Source organism: Stegostoma tigrinum, chromosome 16 (assembly GCF_030684315.1).
Source record: "Stegostoma tigrinum isolate sSteTig4 chromosome 16, sSteTig4.hap1, whole genome shotgun sequence".
Classification (NCBI taxonomy): Eukaryota; Metazoa; Chordata; class Chondrichthyes; order Orectolobiformes; family Stegostomatidae; genus Stegostoma; species Stegostoma tigrinum.
The window spans coordinates 63,514,427-63,537,504 of record NC_081369.1 but is presented as its reverse complement, the minus strand read 5'-3'; the positions used below and the strand labels follow the sequence as shown (position 1 = coordinate 63,537,504).

Sequence of the window (23,078 nt, the reverse complement as noted above, 5' to 3'; positions counted from 1 at the left end):
GATTTAGAAAGTCCCAAAGTGGTTGGCTCAATGATTGCCAACGTAATGTCCAATTGTTGTTTTTCCGATTAATTTTATGTTTTATCTTCCAACATCACTATAATTCCACTCTTCCATCTGCAATGTTCACCACCTTTCTCTGAGACATGGACAGATTTGGATTTTGTCCTGTCTGGGTCAAACTCCAATCCTAACCCAATTGTCTCCCCTTTGTCTCCTGTCTCTCAATCTTCAATAGATATGTGGTAGCTTTATTATCTGAGGGGCTGTGCAGTGCAGTTAATACCTAACTGGTTAGTCAATAATTTCTGAAGTATTTGAACCCAGCTATTCAAGAGAAACCATTATCTTGATGCCCATTCAGAAGATAATAACAAAACCCTTTGTTCGATGCTGATGGTTTTACAATGAAAACGCTTCAACATATTATACCATATAGGCTCCTTCTAATTCCATTTACTGTTTATTGGACAAAGCAAGCATTCTGATCAAGCCTTTAAAATGATAATGAGATTTGATGAGAGAGTAGATGGAGAGAAGATGTTTTCATTTGTTTGGATTAGTGGGAGTTCAAAAGTGGACAAGGAATTCAGAGATAACAAAGTGTGTAGCTGGACAAACACAGCAGGCCAAGCAGCATCTCAGGAGCACAAAAGCTGACATTTCGGGCCTAGACCCTTCATCAGAAACCTCTCTGGTGAAGGGTCTAGGCCTGAAATGTCAGCTTTTGTGCTCCTGAGATGCTGCTGGGCCTGCTGTGTTCATCCAGCTACTCATTTTGTTAACTTAGATTCTCCAGCATCTGCAGTTCCCATTATCTCTTATCAAGGAATTCAGAGACCTGGGTTAAAGCCCTGGAGCCCTGGGTTCAAATCCCACCATTGTAGCTGGTGGAGAGAATTCAATAAATAAATCTGGAATTGAAAACTAATATCCGTTGCAGGGACTACAAAAACATTGTCGATTGTTGTAAAAATCCATGTGGTTCACTAATGTCTTTTAGGAAATCTATTGTCCTTACCTGGCCTGGCTCTAAGTGTGGCTCCAGACCCCACAACAATGAGGTTGTCTCTTAACTGCCCTTTTGTCAGCTCGGGATGGGTAATAAATACTGGTCTTGCATTGACTGGTTGCTTAGCTGGCATGAGGGAGGGTGGGTGGTTGGGTGGCAGAGGGTGCATGAGGAGGCCTTGTTCAACATGGTTTTCGAATGGTTCCCTCATGCAGACCATGATATCTGAGGGGTTGTACAGCACGACGGTGATGGGAGGTAGGGCATGCTGGATTCAAACCGCAAGGTCGTGAGTGCTAGTAGAGGCTTGTGACCTGGAAGCACCCTCCTCCCCAACCCTTAACTAGGGCCAGTAGAAACTGTAGATCCCAAGTCAGGAATTCTGGGATCAAGATTCACTGCCATTTTCAATTACCTCCCATGCTGACCTGACTTGGCAAAACCCATGTTTGTATCCTCCATATCTTTCCTCTCCAGTGCCCAGTGGCTGAAGGATTTTATGTATTCACACTCCCTGCTCACTAATGCTCAGTGTAGGTTCCACCAGTCAGCTCCTGGCCTGGACAAAGGAGCAGAATTCCGGCGGTGAGGTGAGAGTGACAGCCCTTGATATCAAGGCTGCAGTCAACCGAGTGTGGCATCAATGAGCCCGAGAAAAACTGGAATTAGTGGGTATTACAGGGGAAAATCTCCGCTGGTTGAACTCATACCTGACACATAGGAAGATGGTCGTGGTTGTTGGAGGGCAGTCAACACAGCTTCAGGACATCTCTGCCGGAGTTCCTCAGGGTAGTGTCCTAGGCCCAACCATCTTCAGCTGCTTCATCAATGACCTTCCCTCCATCATAAGTTCAGAAATGGGGATGTTCACCGATGATTGCACAATGTTCAGCACCATTCAGGACTCCTCAGATACCGAAGCAGTCCATGTTCACATGCAACAAGATCTGGACAATATCCAGGCTTGGGCTGACAAGTGGCGAGTGACATTCATGCCACACAAATGCCTGGCTATGACCATCACCAATGAAAGACAACCTAACCACCGCCCCTTGACATTCAGTTGTGTTACTGTCACTGAATCCCTGACTATCAACATCCTGGGGGTTATCATTGACTAGAAACTCAAATGGACTCATCACATAAACACAGTGGCTACTAGATCAGGTCAGAGGCTGGGAATCCTGTGGCAAGTAACCATATCCCCTGACTCCCCAAGGCTGCCCACCATCTACAAGGCCCAAGTCAGGAGTGTGATGGGATACTCCCCACTTGCCTAGATGGGTGCAGCCCCAACAACACTCAAGAAGCTTGACACCATCCAGGACAAAGCAGCCGCTTGATCGGCACCACATCTACAAACATTCACTGCCTCCACCACCGACACTCAGTCGCAGCAGTGTGTACCATCTACAAGATGCAGAAACTCACCAGAGACCCTCAGACAGCACCTTCCAAACCCATGACCACTTCCATCTAGAAGGACAAGGGCAGCAGACACGTGGGAACACCACCTCCTGCAAGTTCCCCTCCGAGTCACTCCGCATCCTGATTTGGAAGTGTTTAGTCCCACTGTACAGCAGAGGCCTGCCCTGATTTCTGACGTTCTTTCAGCTGAGGTGAGAGCAGATTCTGAAGCATATTTGTTGCTGGACTAAGTTTAAGGACATGTTCCTATGGGTCCCTTTTAAAATAAACCACAAAAATGTCAGCAATTCCACTTGGAAGGTTTCATCAAAATGTGGCTGTGCTTTTATACTGAAGCACATTCCAGATGTATTTTGCTGCGCACTTTGAACTCTGTGCATCTGCTGTCCATGTGCCTCTAGGATTTCCGTGTCTGCTGTTACATTTCCTGGAACATGTTTTACAGCATCAGCAATTGATTATTGAGACCGTTCAGCCCCTTTTGAGTACAGCCTTTCTAATATCCCAAACCCCCCCAAGATTCTCCCTTCTGTAGTGTTCACTCATTTTGGAGACCTGGCATTGCAGAATATTAAACTGGAAAATCTGCTTCCTCTTTGGCCTGACTCCCAGGTACTCCTTGTGGAAAGACAGGAGCCCTACCGTTTTCGGAGGCTGATTTCCCATTCAGCCCTACAAACCCACGCTGCTATTCAATATGATCACAGTTGATCGTCCAACTCAGTCTCCTGTTCCTGCTTTCTCCCATGAACTATATGTGGCTCCTTCTTGAAAACATTCAATGTTTTGTGTTCAGTTGCTTGCTGTGGCAGAGAATTCCACAGGCGCCCCCAACTCTCTGGGTGAAGACATTCCTCACTTCAGTCTGAAGTGGCCTACCTTGTATCCTTAGGCTTTGATCTTGGTTCTGATCTTCCCCCAATCATGAGGTCCCCATTATCCACCATCCCCAACCACCCTCAAGCCTCGTTCCTCTGATCGCCAATGACTGATCCGGTCTGTCTTGGTACATATGTCCTGCCGTCCCGAGGAATCAGTCCGGCAAACCATCATTGCACTCCTTCCACAGCCAGAACATCCTCCCTCAGAGGTGGAAGTCAGAACTGTACACACAGTCCTGGGTATGGTCTCACCTCTGCACTCTATAATACTGGTAATACACCCCTGCTCCTGTACACTAATCCTCTCACTGCAAAGTCCAAGCTTGTACTTGCCTTCTTCACTACCTGCTCTATGTCATGTTGAGGTTGTGCAGGATGTCGGTGAGGCCTCCTCTGGAGTATTGGGTCCAGTTCTGGTCACCCGGTTATAGGAAGGATACTGTTAAACTGGAGAGAGATCAGGAAATGTTTACAAAGAACAAAGAAACCTACAGCACAGGAACAGGCCCTTCGGCCCTCCAAGCCTGCGCCGATCCAGATCCTCTGTCTCACCTGTCATCTATTTTCTAACGGTCTGTGTCCATTTGCTCCCTGCCCATCCACGTGTCTGTCCAGATACATCTTAAAAGATGCTAACGTGTCTGCATCCCCCACCTCCGCTGGCAATGCGTTCCAGGCACCCACCACCCTCTGCGTAAAGAACTTGCCACGCATATCTCCCTTAAACTTTCCTCCTCTCACTTTGAACTCATGGCCCCTAGTATTTGAGTCCCCAACTCTGGGGAAAAAGCTTTTTGCTATCCACCCTGTCTATACCCCTCATGATTTTGTAGTTTATCAGGATGTTGCTGGGAATGGAGGGTTTGGGCTGTGAAAGCAGGCTGGATAAGCTGGGACCTTTTTTCCAGTGGAGTCTGGGAGGTTGAGGGGAGACTTCCGCAGAGGTTTATAAAATCATGAAGGGCACAGATGAGGTGAAGAGCAAAGGCACTTTCCCATAGGGTTAGAGGAGTTCAGAACTAGACGGTGTGTTTTTAAAGTGAGAGGAGAAAGGTTTTAGAAAAGACATGGGGGTGAATTATTTTACACAGATAGCAGTTTGTGTGTGGAATGAACTGTCAGAAGAAGTGGCAGACGTGGGTACAGGTACATCATTTAAAAGACATTTGATAAGCACATGAATAGGAAGGGTTTGGAGGGATATTGGCCAAGTGTAGGCAGGCAAGACTAGTTTAGTTTGGGAACATTGTCGGCATGGACTGGTTGGACCGAAGGGTCTGTTTCTGTGCTTTATGATTTACAAGCTTCCCTTCAGCAATTGGTGTACAAGGACACCCAGATCTTGTTGCTCCTGCCCCTGTATCCTATTCAGATAATCATCTCCCTTTCTCTGCTGTTTGGTGTGAAATCCGATCTCTCGGGTTATCTGTTACAATCTCATGACTGTCCATGGGAGCTTGCTGTGCACAAATCAGTTGTTGCATTTCCCTACGTTACAACAAGGGCCACACATTGAAATTATTTAACTGGATTTCATTGAGTCATCTTGGATGTATTGAAGACCCTTTTTATATTTCACCTGGTGACCCTGGCAGTGTGCCTTTGACAGTGCAGTACTCCTACATTCAATCTAGGCTTTGTGCTTAGATCCCTGCAGTGGGCCTTCTAACCCAGAGGACAGACCGCTGCCCACTGAGTCTGGGTTCATGCTGCCCTGGGTTATAGCTTTCAGAAGTAGAATAGGAGTGTTGGAGGGGTAGGTCTTCATGAATTTGAACTGTCTCACAATTCTGCTACCTGTATCCTGTCTCATACCAAGTCCTGATTGTTCACCCACCCATCACTGTCCTCACTGAACTACATTGCCTCCCAGCCCTGCAGTTCCATAGCTTTAGACCACTCCATCAGCTTGCCCCTTCCCTGTCTCAACCCCAGCGCCACAACCCTCTGAAATCTCTGCCCTGACCTGTTTCTGGTCTCTTGCTCATACCTGATGATCCGAGCTCCATCAGTGTGCAAACCCCTTGTTAGATCTCAGCTGGACTACCATGTACAGTTGTATGTACCATATCATAGGAAAGTTGGGAGAGCTTTGAGAGAGAATGCAGACGTGACTTACAAGAATGGTTCCAGGAATAAGAAAGCTCAGCGATGAGTACAGATTGAAGAAGTTGGGATTGTTCTCCTTGGAGAAGAGATTTGGTAGAGGTTTTCAAAGCTATGATTGGGCTGGACAGAGTAGATCGGGAAAATTGTTCCCACTTGTAAAAGGATGAAGAGGGTGTAGATTTAAATTGACATGCAAAAGAATTGAGGGTGACGTAAGGAAATAGTTTTACACACGGCCAGTAGTTAGGGTCTGGAATGCACCACCCGGAGATGGGATCCGTTGAGGCATTCTTGTAGGAATTATATTTTATCCAAATAATCATCCAATATGCAAGAGTTTGGGGGAAAAGGCAGGAGGTTGGTGCTAGGTGATAAGGGGCTAGTGCTGGCATGATGGGCTGAGTGGCATCTTTCTACACTGTAACAATTCTGTGATATTGTTGGTGCTTGGTGTTAGCCTGTTCTCTTGGATTTCCTGAAGGTGAGAGGAATTACTCAAGGGTACAGCCAAACATATGACTGATTCTCTGAAGGAGCAATCCAATCCAAGAGAGCAGCCTTTAAGATTTTAATTTCAAAAGTGTACTTTATTCATAAATAATCTCTATATATCACATAGTCACAAATGTAGTTTGGTTCTGTATGTTTGCATATCAAGGAAACAATCAAAACATTGGACATTAACTCTATCTAAAAAACCACAGACCTCTCTCACACCTACAATACTAATATTTACATATATTTGTGACACTGGGAGGGTTTGATAACTGGATAGACCCCAATTTGCCCTCAGCAGGAAGACCTCAGAACGTGGTCTTTCCCCACTGCACCTTGGCAGCAGCTGCCCCAGGCTTTAATGCGTCCCTCAGCACATAGTCCTGGACCTTGGAATGTGCCAGTCTGCAACACTCAGGCAGGATCAGCTCCTGGCTCTGGAAGATCAACAGGTTTCGGGCAGAGCAAAGAGCAACTTTCACTGAGTTGTTGGTCCTCCAGGTGCAGTCGATGTTTCTCTCAGTGTGTGTCCTGGGGAACAGACCGTGGAGCTGCTGGAGAGGAAACTTGACCAAACCTCACTGCATCTCTCCCCCGACTTCCTTTGCAATGGGACATTCCACGAAGAGGTTTGTGACTGTCGGTACACCCCGGAACATCATCGAGGGCAGCGTGCAGTGGTGCAGGTTGGTACAGATGCCCAAAACCCAGGAGAACCCACAGATCCCTCAATGGACAGCAGGCACAAAGTCTTTCAGTGCTGCATGGTTTGTAGACAGTTGTGACACAGTTACTGTAGAGTTCTCTCAAAGCTCAAACCTTTTTTTCCTGCTTTAAGACATTCCTTAAAACCTAGCTCTTTGATCAACTGTTTCATCTCTGACTGACAGTCTCCCTGTGTGGTTCGATGTCACACTTTTACGCAGATTTGTAGTCTAGAAATAGGCTATTACATCAGCACAGTCCGTAAGGAATTTTCTGATTTATGCTCCACCTTTGGGGTGTTTCACTACGATTTGAGGTGCGATAGAATACAAGTTTCTGTTTTGTAAACTCGCTCTCTGTTTTTGTTAAAGTTCTGTCTGTTTGTTTCTCAGGATTTGATCAACACTGTGGTCAGTGCTATCCTCTTCTTTCTCGCCTCCATTGTGCTAGCAGCTATGAATCAGAAGAAAGGAGGGGAGATTGCTGCTGTGGTAAGTTACCCTGGGGTAAACTCCAGCCTGTACTGAGGCCAGGGACCAAGCAGCCCCCCTCCCCCACTCGCTACCCTCCCCCTCCCCCACTCGCTACCCTCCCCCTCCCCCACTCGCTACCTTCCCTCTCCCCCACTCGCTACCCTCCTTCTCCCCCACTCGCTACCCTCCCCCTCTCCCAGTCGCTACCCTCCCTCTCCCCCACTCTACCCCCCCTCCACCACTCGCTACCCTCCCCCTCCCCCACTCGCTACCCTCCCCCACCCCCACTCGCTACCTTCCCCCTCCCCCACTCGCTACCCTCCCCCTCCCCCACTCGCTACCTTCCCCCTCCCCCACTCGCTACCTTCCCCCTCCCCCACTCGCTACCCTCCCCCTCCCCCACTCGCTACCCTCCCTCTCCTCCACTCGCTACCGTCCCCCTCCCCCCTCGCTACCTTCCCCCTCCCCCCCTCGCTACCGTCCCCCTCCCCCCTCGCTACCGTCCCCCTCCCCCCTCGCTACCTTCCCCCTCCCCCCTCGCTACCTTCCCCCTCCACCCCTCGCTACCTTCCCACTCCCCCCCTCGCTACCATCCCCCTCCCCCCCTCGCTACCATCCCCCTCCCCCCCTCGCTACCTTCCCCCTCCCCCACTCGCTACCTTCCCCTTCCCCCACTCGCTACCTTCCCCTTCCCCCACTCGCTACCCTCCCCCTCCCCCACTCGCAACCCTCCCCCTCCCCCACTCGCAACCCTCCCCCTCCCCCACTCGCTACCCTCCCCCTCCCCCACTCGCTACCTTCCCCCTCCCCCACTCGCTACCTTCCCCCTCCCCCACTCGCTACCTTCCCCTTCTCCCACTCGCTACCTTCCCTCTCCACCACTCGCTACCCTCCCCCTCCCCCACTCGCTACCCTCCCCCTCCCCCACTCGCTACCTTCCCCTCCCCCACTCGCTACCCTCCCCCTCCCCCACTCGCTACCCTCACCTACTCGCTACCCTCCCCCTCCCCTACTCGCTACCCTCCCCCTCCCCCACTCGCTACCTTCCCCCTCCCCCACTCGCTACCTTCCCCTTCCCCCACTCGCTACCTTCCCTCTCCCCCACTCGCTACCCTCCCCCTCCCCCACTCGCTACCCTCCCCCTCCCCCACTCGCTACCTTCCCCTCCCCTACTCGCTACCCTCCCCCTCCCCCACTCGCTACCCTCCCCCACCCCCACTCGCTACCTTCCCCTTCCCCCACTCGCTACCTTCCCCTTCCCCCACTCGCTACCTTCCCCTTCCCCCACTCGCTACCTTCCCCTTCCCCCACTCGCTACCTTCCCTCTCCCCCACTCGCTACCTTCCCTCTCCCCCACTCGCTACCCTCCCTCTCCCCCACTCGCTACCCTCCCCCTCCCCCACTCGCTACCCTCCCCCTCCCCCACTCGCTACCTTCCCCTTCCCCCACTCGCTACCTTCCCCTTCCCCCACTCGCTACCTTCCCCTTCCCCCACTCGCTACCTTCCCTCTCCCCCACTCGCTACCCTCCCCCTCCCCCACTCGCTACCCTCCCCCTCCCCCACTCGCTACCCTCCCCCTCCCCTACTCGTTACCCTCCCCCTCCCCACTCGCTACCCTCCCCCTCCCCCACTCGCTACCTTCCCCCTCCCCCACTCGCTACCTTCCCCCTCCCCCACTCGCTACCCTGCCCCTTCCCCACTCGCTACCTTACCCTTCCCCCACTCGCTACCCTCCCCCTCCCCCACTCGCTACCCTCCCCCTCCCCCACTCGCTACCCTCCCCCTCCCCCACTCGCTACCGTCCCCCTCCCCCCTCGCTACCGTCCCCCTCCCCCCTCGCTACCTTCCCCCTCCCCCCTCGCTACCTTCCCCCTCCCCCCCTCGCTACCTTCCCCCTCCCCCCCTCGCTACCTTCCCCCTCCCCCCCTCGCTACCTTCCCCCTCCCCCCTCGCTACCTTTCCCCTCCCCCCCCTCGCTACCTTTCCCCTCCCCCCCCTCGCTACCTTCCCCCTCCCCCCCTCGCTACCATCCCCCTCCCCCCCTCGCTACCATCCCCCTCCCCCCCTCGCTACCTTCCCCCTCCCCCACTCGCTACCTTCCCCTTCCCCCACTCGCTACCTTCCCCTTCCCCCACTCGCAACCCTCCCCCTCCCCCACTCGCTACCCTCCCCCTCCCCCACTCGCTACCTTCCCCCTCCCCCACTCGCTACCTTCCCCCTCCCCCACTCGCTACCTTCCCCCTCCCCCACTCGCTACCTTCCCCTTCCCCCACTCGCTACCTTCCCCCTCCCCCCCTCGCTACCTTTCCCCTCCCCCCTCGCTACCTTTCCCCTCCCCCCCCTCGCTACCTTCCCCCTCCCCCCCTCGCTACCATCCCCCTCCCCCCCTCGCTACCATCCCCCTCCCCCCCTCGCTACCATCCCCCTCCCCCACTCGCTACCCTGCCCCTCCCCCACTCGCTACCTTACCCTTCCCCCACTCGCTACCCTCCCCCTCCCCCACTCGCTACCCTCCCCCTCCCCCACTCGCTACCCTCCCCCTCCCCCACTCGCTACCGTCCCCCTCCCCCCTCGCTACCGTCCCCCTCCCCCCTCGCTACCTTCCCCCTCCCCCCTCGCTACCTTCCCCCTCCCCCCCTCGCTACCTTCCCCCTCCCCCCCTCGCTACCTTCCCCCTCCCCCCCTCGCTACCATCCCCCTCCCCCACTCGCTACCCTGCCCCTCCCCCACTCGCTACCTTACCCTTCCCCCACTCGCTACCCTCCCCCTCCCCCACTCGCTACCCTCCCCCTCCCCCACTCGCTACCCTCCCCCTCCCCCACTCGCTACCGTCCCCCTCCCCCCTCGCTACCGTCCCCCTCCCCCCTCGCTACCTTCCCCCTCCCCCCTCGCTACCTTCCCCCTCCCCCCCTCGCTACCTTCCCCCTCCCCCCCTCGCTACCTTCCCCCTCCCCCCTCGCTACCTTTCCCCTCCCCCCCCTCGCTACCTTTCCCCTCCCCCCCCTCGCTACCTTCCCCCTCCCCCCCTCGCTACCATCCCCCTCCCCCCCTCGCTACCATCCCCCTCCCCCCCTCGCTACCTTCCCCCTCCCCCACTCGCTACCTTCCCCTTCCCCCACTCGCAACCCTCCCCCTCCCCCACTCGCTACCCTCCCCCTCCCCCACTCGCTACCTTCCCCCTCCCCCACTCGCTACCTTCCCCCTCCCCCACTCGCTACCTTCCCCCTCCCCCACTCGCTACCTTCCCCTTCCCCCACTCGCTACCTTCCCTCTCCCCCACTCGCTACCCTCCCCCTCCCCCACTCGCTACCCTCCCCCTCCCCCACTCGCTACCCTCCCCCTCCCCCACTCGCTACCTTCCCCTCACCCACTCGCTACCCTCCCCCTCCCCCACTCGCTACCCTCCCCTACTCGCTACCCTCCCCCTCCCCTACTCGCTACCCTCCCCCTCCCCCACTCGCTACCTTCCCCCTCCCCCACTCGCTACCTTCCCCTCCCCTACTCGCTACCCTCCCCCTCCCCTACTCGCTACCCTCCCCCTCCCCCACTCGCTACCTTCCCCTTCCCCCACTCGCTACCTTGCCCTTCCCCCACTCGCTACCTTCCCCTTCCCCCACTCGCAACCCTCCCCCTCCCCCACTCGCTACCCTCCCCCTCCCCCACTCGCTACCTTCCCCCTCCCCCACTCGCTACCTTCCCCCTCCCCCACTCGCTACCTTCCCCCTCCCCCACTCGCTACCTTCCCCTTCCCCCACTCGCTACCTTCCCCCTCCCCCCCTCGCTACCTTTCCCCTCCCCCCTCGCTACCTTTCCCCTCCCCCCCCTCGCTACCTTCCCCCTCCCCCCCTCGCTACCATCCCCCTCCCCCCCTCGCTACCATCCCCCTCCCCCCCTCGCTACCATCCCCCTCCCCCACTCGCTACCCTGCCCCTCCCCCACTCGCTACCTTACCCTTCCCCCACTCGCTACCCTCCCCCTCCCCCACTCGCTACCCTCCCCCTCCCCCACTCGCTACCCTCCCCCTCCCCCACTCGCTACCGTCCCCCTCCCCCCTCGCTACCGTCCCCCTCCCCCCTCGCTACCTTCCCCCTCCCCCCTCGCTACCTTCCCCCTCCCCCCCTCGCTACCTTCCCCCTCCCCCCCTCGCTACCTTCCCCCTCCCCCCCTCGCTACCATCCCCCTCCCCCACTCGCTACCCTGCCCCTCCCCCACTCGCTACCTTACCCTTCCCCCACTCGCTACCCTCCCCCTCCCCCACTCGCTACCCTCCCCCTCCCCCACTCGCTACCCTCCCCCTCCCCCACTCGCTACCGTCCCCCTCCCCCCTCGCTACCGTCCCCCTCCCCCCTCGCTACCTTCCCCCTCCCCCCTCGCTACCTTCCCCCTCCCCCCCTCGCTACCTTCCCCCTCCCCCCCTCGCTACCTTCCCCCTCCCCCCTCGCTACCTTTCCCCTCCCCCCCCTCGCTACCTTTCCCCTCCCCCCCCTCGCTACCTTCCCCCTCCCCCCCTCGCTACCATCCCCCTCCCCCCCTCGCTACCATCCCCCTCCCCCCCTCGCTACCTTCCCCCTCCCCCACTCGCTACCTTCCCCTTCCCCCACTCGCAACCCTCCCCCTCCCCCACTCGCTACCCTCCCCCTCCCCCACTCGCTACCTTCCCCCTCCCCCACTCGCTACCTTCCCCCTCCCCCACTCGCTACCTTCCCCCTCCCCCACTCGCTACCTTCCCCTTCCCCCACTCGCTACCTTCCCCTTCCCCCACTCGCTACCTTCCCTCTCCCCCACTCGCTACCCTCCCCCTCCCCCACTCGCTACCCTCCCCCTCCCCCACTCGCTACCCTCCCCCTCCCCCACTCGCTACCTTCCCCTCACCCACTCGCTACCCTCCCCCTCCCCCACTCGCTACCCTCCCCTACTCGCTACCCTCCCCCTCCCCTACTCGCTACCCTCCCCCTCCCCCACTCGCTACCTTCCCCCTCCCCCACTCGCTACCTTCCCCTCCCCTACTCGCTACCCTCCCCCTCCCCTACTCGCTACCCTCCCCCTCCCCCACTCGCTACCTTCCCCTTCCCCCACTCGCTACCTTGCCCTTCCCCCACTCGCTACCTTCCCCTTCCCCCACTCGCTACCTTCCCTCTCCCCCACTCGCTACCTTCCCTCTCCCCCACTCGCTACCTTCCCTCTCCCCCACTCGCTACCCTCCCTCTCCCCCACTCGCTACCCTCCCCCTCCCCCACTCGCTACCCTCCCCCTCCCCCACTCGCTACCTTCCCCTTCCCCCACTCGCTACCTTCCCTCTCCCCCACTCGCTACCCTCCCCCTCCCCCACTCGCTACCCTCCCCCTCCCCCACTCGCTACCCTCCCCCTCCCCCACTCGCTACCCTCCCCCTCCCCTACTCGCTACCCTCCCCCTCCCCACTCGCTACCCTCCCCCTCCCCCACTCGCTACCCTCCCCCTCCCCCACTCGCTACCTTCCCCCTCCCCCACTCGCTACCTTCCCCCTCCCCCACTCGCTACCTTCCCCCTCCCCCACTCGCTACCCTCCCCCTCCCCCACTCGCTACCCTCCCCCTCCCCCACTCGATACCCTCCCCCTCCCCCACTCGCTACCCTCCCCCTCCCCCACTCGCTACCCTCCCTCTCCCCCACTCGCTACCCTCCCTCTCCCCCACTCGCTACCCTCCCTCTCCCCCACTCGCTACCCTCCCACTCCCCCACTCGCTACCCTCCCCCTCCCCCACTCGCGACCCTCCCCCTGCCCCACTCGCTACCGTCCCCCTCCCCCCTCGCTACCGTCCCCCTCCCCCCCTCGCTACCTTCCCCCTCCCCCCCTCGCTACCTTCCCCCTCCCCCCCTCGCTACCTTCCCCCTCCCCCCCTCGCTACCTCCCCCCTCCCCCCCTCGCTACCTCCCCCTCCCCCCTCGCTACCTTCCCCCTCCCCCCCTCGCTACCTTCCCCCTCCCCCCTCGCTACCTTCCCCCTCCCCCACTCGCTACCTTCCCCTTCCCCCACTCGCTACCTTCCCCTTCCCCCACTCGCTACCTTCCCCTTCCCCCACTCGCTACCTTCCCCTTCCCCCACTCGCTACCTTCCCCTTCCCCCACTCGCTACCTTCCCTCTCCCCCACTCGCTACCCTCCCTCTCCCCCACTCGCTACCCTCCCCCTCCCCCACTCGCTACCCTCCCCCTCCCCCACTCGCTACCCTCCCCCTCCCCCACTCGCTACCCTCACCTACTCGCTACCCTCCCCCTCCCCTACTCGCTACCCTCCCCCTCCCCCACTCGCTACCTTCCCCCTCCCCCACTCGCTACCCTCACCTACTCGCTACCCTCCCCCTCCCCCACTCGCTACCTTCCCCTTCCCCCACTCGCTACCTTCCCTCTCCCCCACTCGCTACCCTCCCCCTCCCCCACTCGCTACCCTCCCCCTCCCCCACTCGCTACCTTCCCCTCCCCTACTCGCTACCCTCCCCCTCCCCTACTCGCTACCCTCCCCCTCCCCCACTCGCTACCTTCCCCTTCCCCCACTCGCTACCTTCCCCTTCCCCCACTCGCTACCTTCCCCTTCCCCCACTCGCTACCTTCCCCTTCCCCCACTCGCTACCTTCCCTCTTCCCCACTCGCTACCTTCCCTCTCCCCCACTCGCTACCCTCCCTCTCCCCCACTCGCTACCCTCCCCCTCCCCCACTCGCTACCCTCCCCCTCCCCCACTCGCTACCCTCCCCCTCCCCCACTCGCTACCTTCCCCTTCCCCCACTCGCTACCTTCCCTCTCCCCCACTCGCTACCCTCCCCCTCCCCCACTCGCTACCCTCCCCCTCCCCCACTCGCAACCCTCCCCCTCCCCCACTCGCAACCCTCCCCCTCCCCTACTCGCTACCCTCCCCCTCCCCACTCGCTACCCTCCCCCTCCCCCACTCGCTACCTTCCCCCTCCCCCACTCGCTACCTTCCCCCTCCCCCACTCGCTACCTTCCCCCTCCCCCACTCGCTACCCTCCCCCTCCCCCACTCGCTACCCTCCCCCTCCCCCACTCGCTACCCTCCCCCTCCCCCACTCGATACCCTCCCCCTCCCCCACTCGATACCCTCCCCCTCCCCCACTCGATACCCTCCCCCTCCCCCACTCGATACCCTCCCCCTCCCCCACTCGCTACCCTCACCCTCCCCCACTCGCTACCCTCACCCTCCCCCACTCGCTACCCTCCCCCTCCCCCACTCGCTACCGTCCCCCTCCCCCCTCGCTACCCTCCCCCTCCCCACTCGCTACCCTCCCCCTCCCCCACTCGCTACCTTCCCCCTCCCCCACTCGCTACCTTTCCCCTCCCCCCTCGCTACCTTCCCCCTCCCCCCCTCGCTACCTTCCCCCTCCCCCCTCGCTACCTTCCCCCTCCCCCACTCGCTACCTTCCCCTTCCCCCACTCGCTACCTTCCCCTTCCCCCACTCGCTACCTTCCCCTTCCCCCAGTCGCTACCTTCCCTCTCCCCCACTCGCTACCCTCCCTCTCCCCCACTCGCTACCCTCCCCCTCCCCCACTCGCTACCCTCCCCCTCCCCCACTCGCTACCCTGCCCCTCCCCCACTCGCTACCCTCCCCCTCCCCCACTCGCTACCCTCCCCCTCCCCCACTCGCTACCCTCCCCCTCCCCCACTCGCTACCCTCCCCCTCCCCCACTCGCTACCCTCTCCCTCCCCCACTCGCTACCCTCTCCCTCCCCCACTCGCTACCCTCCCCCTCCCCCACTCGCTACCCTCCCCCTCCCCCACTCGCTACCTTCCCCCTCCCCCACTCGCTACCTTCCCCCTCCCCCACTCGCTACCTTCCCCCTCCCCCACTCGCTACCCTCCCTCTCCCCCACTCGCTACCCTCCCTCTCCCCCACTCGCTACCATCCCCCTCCCCCCCTCGCTACCGTCCCCCTCCCCCCTCGCTACCTTCCCCCTCCCCCCCTCGCTACCTTCCCCCTCCCCCCCTCGCTACCTTCCCCCTCCCCCCCTCGCTACCTTCCCCCTCCCCCCCTCGCTACCTTCCCCCTCCCCCCCTCGCTACCTTCCCCCTCCCCCCCTCGCTACCTTCCCCCTCCCCCTCCCCCACTCGCTACCCTCCCCCTCCCCTACTCACCCGTCCCCCTCCCCTTCCCCCTCCCTGGCCTATCAAAGCTCTCGTAGAAAGGATAACTCCTTGATTTGAGGTGTTAGACTGTAATTACCTCTCTTCACACCCTCACCACCCATACCCTGTGACAGAGCTAATTACCTCAGAAGGTGGCAGTGAAGACTGAGTGAACGCTTGGCTGAGAGATCAGTTCTGAAGGATGCTGTTAGGTTGTTGATGCAATTGTTTGAAGAAGCTGTCCACTCTCCTGCCCACCTCCCCCTTCCCCACAAGCACACACCTCTGCAGTTCTGGAAAGTTTTTTCTCTTTTTGACTATTTAACGCCTTTTCTGTAAGTTCCCAAAATAATTCCATGGAGGCCGCTACTCTGCTTTCATGCAGAGAGTCCTTGTTGCTGATCCAACCCCCTCAAAGTGAACTGAACCTCTGACACTCCTGTTTATATCTGCCAGCCTGGGCTCCCTGCTTGTGGCTGTTAATCTGGTCCAATCAGGGAATTACAATCGCTACAGTTCCATTTGAATCTCCTTGGCTTCCTGCTCCCAGTCATTTTACATCAGTGTCCCTCTAGTTTTTTTTCCTTCTCTATTTATTCAGGGGATGAGGGTGTCTGGTCTGGTCTAGGTGTGACTCCCGACCCACAGCAATGTGGTTGACTCTTAATTGCCTCTGGGCAATTAGGGATGGGCAATAAATGCTGACCCAGCCAGTGATGCCCTCATCCAGTGAATGAATAAAGTATAAAAAAGTTCAGAGAAAGACCCGGAATGTTAACTCTGTTTTTCCACCTTCCACAGATGCTGCCAGACCTGCTGAGTGCTTCCACCAACTTTGGTTTGGTTCCTGATTTACAGCGTCTGCAGTTCTTTTGGTTTTTATTTAATGAATTTACAGTCATCCGTAGATTCTTAATCCTAGATATTTTATTGAATTCAAATTCCACCATCCGCTGAGGTGCGGTTTGAACCCGGATCCCCAGAACGTTAGATTAACAGCCCAGCGATAATACCATGAGGCCGTTGCCTCCCCTGGGTAATCTGTGGTTGCTGACCCTCCTGGAGACTGTTTCTCCTCACTCACACGGTGAAAACTCACTGTCATTTTGAACACCTAGATTAACCCTCCCTTGAAATTCCTCAGTTTGAAGGAGAGCAGTCCCAGACTCTCCAGTCTCCTTGTGCCTGAGGAGTCTTGTTCGTGGTCCAGAACTTTCCATCCGAGTAGCCAGCCTTTCTAAACCATCGCATATAGGAGCAGAAGTAGGCCATTCAGCCTATCGAGTCTGCTGTGCCGTTCCACAAGATCATGACTGATTTGAAAATCTGTGACTCCACTTTTCTGCCTTTTTCCCATAACCCTCGATTGTCATTCTGATTAAAAATCTCTCTCAGCCTTGAATATACCGAATGACTCAGCATTGACACACTCTGTCAGAAAGACTTCCACAGATTCACTCCCCTCTGAGAAGAAATTCCTTCTCATCCCTGTCTTAACTGTGTAAGCTTTTATTCTGAAATGATGCCCTCTGGTCCTCATCTACCCTGTCAATCTTGTGCATTTCCTTTAAACTTCATGAGTTTAGGCCCAACCTGCTCATCTACTCCTTCATAAAACAGTCCTTCAATACCTGATATCAGTTGAGTGAACCATCTCTGGACCGCCTCCAATTCTGACACATCTTTCCTTAGATTCCAGCTGTTGTCTGATTAATGCCTTGTCTAGTTTTAGCAAAACCTCTCTATTTTTATCTTCCATTCCATTTGAAATAAAGGCCAACATTCCATTGATGTTTACACAGCCATTAAACAGATTCTTTTGAGAGGGATTTAGGTTCAGTTTCCAAGTTGGAGAGAGAGAAATTTTCAGGCCAGTGTTGCCTGAAGAAGCACTCTCACTATACTGGGGGCCCTGAGCACCAAAGCTGGGCTGACAGTCCTAGTGCTCGTACCCAGGGAGTGCCACTTGGCCAGCGATGCTGGCTTTCAGTTGGAACTGGACCGAGGCCCTGCCTCCCTGTTCAGGCAGATGTCAAAGACCCCAAAGCATCTTGACGGAAAGGAGGGAGGTTCTTCACCCAGAGAGTTGTGAGCGCATGGAATAGTTTGCCAGTGGTAGTCGTGGAAGCAGAGTCATTAGTGACACTTAAGCGACTGCTGGGCATACACATGGACAGCAGTGAATTGAGGGGAATGTAGGTTAGGTTATTTTATTTTTGGATTAGGCTTATTCCACGGCACAACATCGTGGGCCGAAGGGCCTGTACTGTGCTGTACTTTTCTATGTTCTATGAAAATTCTCTGCGGTGTCCTACTCAATATTTATCCCTCGGGCAACATCACGGAGGGCAGGTTATCTGGGTCAGTGTTTGATTGCTGCTGATGGAAGCTTGCTGTGCAAAATCGACTACAGTGACAACACATCAAAGTGAAGTACTGTGTCGGTTACGAGAAGTTCTAGCGCATCTCATAACCAAACGAGCAGAAATAGGCCCATTCAGCCCATCTGCACCACCATTCACTGAGATCATGAAGTTGTGGGAGTCCTTTTGATGTCCTCACTGTGTTTTTGCCTTGAGGGATTGGTTCTTTAATCATTCCTCTGTTTCTCCCCCTGATCTTCACCAGGTATTTGGGTTCCTGGCCGCGGGTGTCTATGCAGTTAACACATACTTAGCGTTCAAGATTTGGAGATTAAGCGCTCGGCGCCAAACTGGGGGTCCAGCCAGTGAGTACACGCGTGCCCGATCGGAATCTCGGGGAGAGGTGGAGAGTCGGCCTGAGATCCAACGTTTGGAAGGGTGAAGATTGAACTGGCCTCCCTCTGCAGCGGAGAGAGAGAGAGAGTGTCTGAGCTCTGCAATACTTGGCAGCTGAAGGATCGAACATCCAACATTTACAGAACAGACACTTGTGATTTTTTTTCTTTCTTTTGCAGTTTGGAATATTGTAGAAGGGCAGGCTAAAGGTGGAGAGATGGAATATCAAGCTTTGGAGTTGTCTTATGTTAACCCATGGCCATGTAGTTGCCAGGGAAGGTCCTGTGGCTCTGAGCAATGCTCCCTGTCCCAGGCTCCTGCTGCATGGAGTGACATCCGAACCTGGTTCTTGTTGTGCCTCGTGCCTGTTGTGGCCCTGATGGGAGATGCTCACCTATCAACAGCTGCTTAATAACGAATAAAAGTTCTCTATTTATTAGGAAGTGGGTTTGAAGGCCAGTTTGTTTTGGAGTGGGGTTGAAGTTCCTGAGAGGGGTGATGGTGAGAATTAGCATGAGGGCCTGTTTTAGTCTAACGTACGAAAGAGTAACAGATTGTTGAATAGACAGTGCAGAATGGAGCTTTGAATGTGGGGATTCTGCTGGTAAATGAGTTAGATGTGTGTCTATATAGATGGTTCAAACTCTCCTACACTAAACCAATGTCTTTCCCCTCGATTTGCAGTTTGAGTGACTGCATCATTCACAATGTGCTTTCTTTTCACATCCTGCAGAAGATGATGTTCATTGATCTCCGTCTCATTTCTATTCAAGTTGCTTCTAAAATGAAAACAGAAATGATATCGAAAGATTTGATTTTTTGAAAAAATAATTTTCTTTTGGCTTTGTTTTCATTCTGCTAGGGACCAAAATCTGAAAAAGCCAACATGGCTAAATAAGTGCGTTCCATTTCTTGATGAAACTGCTTTTGTAAATTTACCAAGATGTCAATGCTGAAAGAGAAGGTTCTGTGGCCTCTGATTAATATCCAACTGCAGGGTGTCACTTTGCTGATTATGATGCTTCACCTTGTCTTCACTTGCCTTACGTTTAGTCTTGGTACAAGTTAAATTAGAGCTTGTGGTGTTGACCATTTTATGTATATCTTGATTTCTATTGTTTAATCTTAAAATATTTCTAACTATTACATGCTAAGAATGGGATATTTATTAGATATGCTCGGAGTAATCACTCAATCAGAATTTTGTTTTGTAAAAGAAAGGCTGAATCACATTTAATGCAGATGGTGTCCAGGGACCTTTTCAATGCTCGCTGGTTTGTATCAGTGTCGATATATTTACAGGCTGTTCTCGCATATCCAACCTGTACAGCAAGGTGCCCACTCTTTCTAGCCTAATTCTATCACATCTTCAAGTGATACACAAAGGTTTGAATTTCGCTTCCTGGTGAAGCAGCTTTTGGCCTTGCTCAGCGAGGAGCCTCCACACCTCTACAGTCTCAAGGCACTCTCCGCAGACTTGAGTACATATCCAGGCTGACGGTGCAGGGCTGAGGCAGTGCTGCATTGCCTGTGGTGCTGTCTATTGCCCCAGGTGTTGGGACTACTTCGTCTGGCCTCCCAGATGGTTGTTAAACACCCCGTTACTCACTTTTTATTAAGAAAACTGGGAGGACTATTCCTAGTGCTCTCGACCCGAAAGAATGCTTTTTGTGTTGCTGTGTACACATTGGCTCTATCGCATTTTCTACATTACAGCAGTGACCTCTCCAAAAGTTGCTTTGCTGGCTCCAAAGTACTTTGGGGAAGAAAACGCAAAAGTTGCTGGAAAAGTTCAGCGTCCGTGGAGAGAAAGCAGAATTAACGTTTCGGGCCCCCTTCACAGATGCGGCCAGAGTGCTGAGCTTTTCCAGTAGTTTCTGTTTTTTGCTTCTGATTTGCAGTAGCCGCAGCTCTTTCAGTTTTCACAAGGGTTGCTGGAACCTCACCGCTCCTGAATTTTCCCCAGGTTTTGTGTTTTTATATTTTTAAAAAAGGTCCCTTTTTAAAAAAATATCCAATGCACCAACTTGACATTGATTCGTCAGTACGGAAACACTGATCCGGACAGGAGTGAGGAGGATTCAGAGGGAGAGCGAAACTTGTAGTGTTGCTTCCCTGCCTCTAGATGCCAGCAGCATCCTGCAGTTGCCCCTGGTCAGAGCGTTATCAATGTCAGTGCCCTGCAGTACTGGGGTGAATATCTCATCACCCTGTCTCACTGTCTAAGGTTAATTTCACCAATAAACTATTTTGTATTTGTTTCAAAAGGAAGACTCCCTGACAAAAAAAAAAGTTTCAATGCTCGGCAGTCTTCTCGTTTTGTTTGATGTCTGTTTCAAAGCTGACTTGTGAATTTGCTTCAAGTCTCACCAAGAGTGCCTTTTGCAGGGAGCGTTTGTTCTCCTGGACTGATGACAATCTCTATTTCCTACCGTTCACTCCTGCATACTGAGTTCATTTGCTTATATTGGCTCTTGCATTTTCTGGGCGAGGTACTGTCTGAGGTTTCAGTCTAATTTCTGACGCCTGTTGCCGGGAATAATCACTGCGTTGAGGGGGAGAGGAGATGTCATTTGTGATTTTTGTTCTTATTGAACCATTGATCCGCCTCCCTCCCAACCCCTGCATCCTTCACTCGAGGGATTAGTGATCCCCTTGTTTTGGGATGGAACTGGGGCAGGACTTGTTGGGAAGGTACGGGGCAAGTGTAGTCCGTCCTGAAGGGAATGATGATTGTGGAAAGATCCCTTAATGACAAGAACTGTCTTTTTAAATGGTCGGTGTTAATTGTAGTCGAGTCTTGTTTGTCCTGTCCAGAATTGTGACATGTTGTATGGGAGATTATTTTCCTGTTTGCTCCTCATCCTTTAACTTGTCCCTCCGTCTCCTCTGAGCTGTATTTTTATACATGTTTAGACTTGATTAGTTTTTGTGAATGTCACTTGGCTCAAATTCTTGCACCTCTTGTGTGTATCCTCGTTAATAAATAAAACTGATTTCAATGGTCATGGTTGTTGGGGAATGATTTGGCAGTGGTATTTTGGGCTGGTCTGACAATTCCTGTGGGTTTTTTAGATGGCCTTTCAGAGGAAATGGTATTTCTTACCTGTTTACTTTTTGAAAAGTTTTACTGTCCCTGTTTACGGTCGTGGGCAGCGAGGCTATTCGACTGACGAGCCCAATCCTATCTCCTCTAGGCGAGCACAGCTACCAGGGTGCACCACCGGGAGATTCCTGATTTAAATCTCTCTACACGACATGAGAAACAGGACCAGCAGAAGGCCACTGTCGCTCTCGAGCTAGTCCTGCCACAGCTGATCTATCCCAGGCCACAACTCCTCTTTTATCCCATTCCGCACTGCCCTCAGCTCCTCAGTTGTTTAAAAAAAAGTCTCCTTTTTAAGTACTTTCAGTGATCTAGCCTCCACAACGCTCTGGGGTAGAGAATTCCAGGCATTCGTTAACCTCTTGGCATGAAAGATTATTGGTGATACTCCTCTTAGTGGCACAGTGGTAGTGTGCCTACTCCTGGACTAGGAGGCCTAGGTTCAAGTTCCACCTGCTTCAGAGGTGTGTAATAACATCTCTGAAAGGGTTGATGAGAAAAGTAGATTAAGTTAAAAAAAAGTTGAGGTTAAAATCAGATCAGCTTTGATTTTATTGAATAGCAGAGCAGGCTTGACGGGCCAGTGGGCAACTGTTGTTGAGATTTTTGTGGAAGAAATTCCTTTGCATCCCTGTTTTAAATGAGATTCCCATTATTCTGGAACTATGTCCCTGATTTTTGGTTCCCTACTAGTGGAAGCATTTTTTTTTACATTGACCCTGTTAGGGACCCTCAGAATGTTTTACTTCACTAATTCTGAGAAAGTCTGTTGAATAAAGGCCTAACTAGTTTGGCTGTTCTTGATTAGTCAATGCCTTCATCATAGGCTTCAGCTGAGAGATAACAAGGTGTGTGGAGCTGGATGAACACAGCAGGCCAAGCAGCATCACAGGAGCAGGAAGGCTGACGTTTCGGGTCTGGATCCTTCTTCAGAAATGGGGGAGGGGAAGGGGGTTCTGAAATAAATAGGGAGAGAGGGGGAGGCAGATAGAAGATGGGTACTGTGGCTCCTTTAGCCAAGCGAAACTGCTTTAAAATGTCTCCGATGCCACTACATCCTTTTTTAAATATGGGGACCAAAACTGTACACAGTAGTGGCTTCACCAACACCGTTTTTGCATCTTTAACACAACTTCCCTCTTTTAAACATCAATTCCCAAGCAATAAAGGCTAAAATTCCATTTGCTGTTTTAATTACTTGCTGTACCTGCATACTAATGCTTCGTGCTTTATTTGCATGTACACCCAGATCCCTCTGTCCAGTTTATTTGCAGTCTCTGTCCAATTAAATTATGGTTTGCCTTTGATTGTTTGAATGCTTTCTCCCTTATGGCAGAGACTGACACAAGATCATTTTGTCTGCTAAGTTTGAGATATAAATGTGAGGAAAAGCTAATGCAAGATGTTGGTCTAAATTATCTACCTTTCAGCAAGGGTTCTAAGGGTTCTCATACCCACTTCAACTAATTCCCTCTTTATATAGCTGTCGAACCTCCTCCTTGTTTTTATATTTCTTGCCAATTTACTTTAAAATCAGTTTTTCCCTTCTTTAAAAGCTTGTCTGCTGCTGGTTCCTTTAAAAAAAATTCCCATCCTCCGACCTCCTAGCTTTTGTCACTTTGTATGCCTTGTTATTGATTATACTGTATACAACCACCTTTTGTTATTCATGGATGCTCCATCCTACTCACTGAGTCCTTTTTGATTAAATAAATTTTACTGAGTGTTACAAAATATCTGCCTAAATGTCTGGCACTGCCTGTGTGTTGACCTTCCCTTAGTCTATTTTCCCAGTAAGCTTTAGACAATTCTTTCTGCAATTGCCTTTATTGAAATTGAGCAACTGAGTTACTCTCCCTCAAACTGAATTTGAAATTCTATCATAAGACCATGAGACCCTAAGACATAGGAGTGGAAGTAAGGTCATTCGGCCCATCAAGTCCACTCTGCCATTTAAATCATGGCTGATGGGCATTTCAACACCACTTCCCTGCACT

General features: G+C 54.2%; 1 protein-coding gene across 1 annotated transcript in view; it reads left to right on the top strand.

The window, feature by feature from the left end:
• The window catches only part of cmtm4 (CKLF-like MARVEL transmembrane domain containing 4), an 82,970-nt gene extending 60,155 nt beyond the window's left edge, over window positions 1–22,815 (top strand). Inside the window, exons 3-4 of the mRNA XM_048546280.2 lie at window positions 7,023–7,121; window positions 17,845–22,815. Of these exons, the coding sequence (XP_048402237.1) occupies window positions 7,023–7,121; window positions 17,845–18,021 (276 nt within the window). The 3' untranslated portion in view covers window positions 18,022–22,815. The remainder of the gene's footprint in view (window positions 1–7,022; window positions 7,122–17,844) is intronic.
• The last annotated feature ends 263 nt before the right edge of the window (window positions 22,816–23,078 follow it).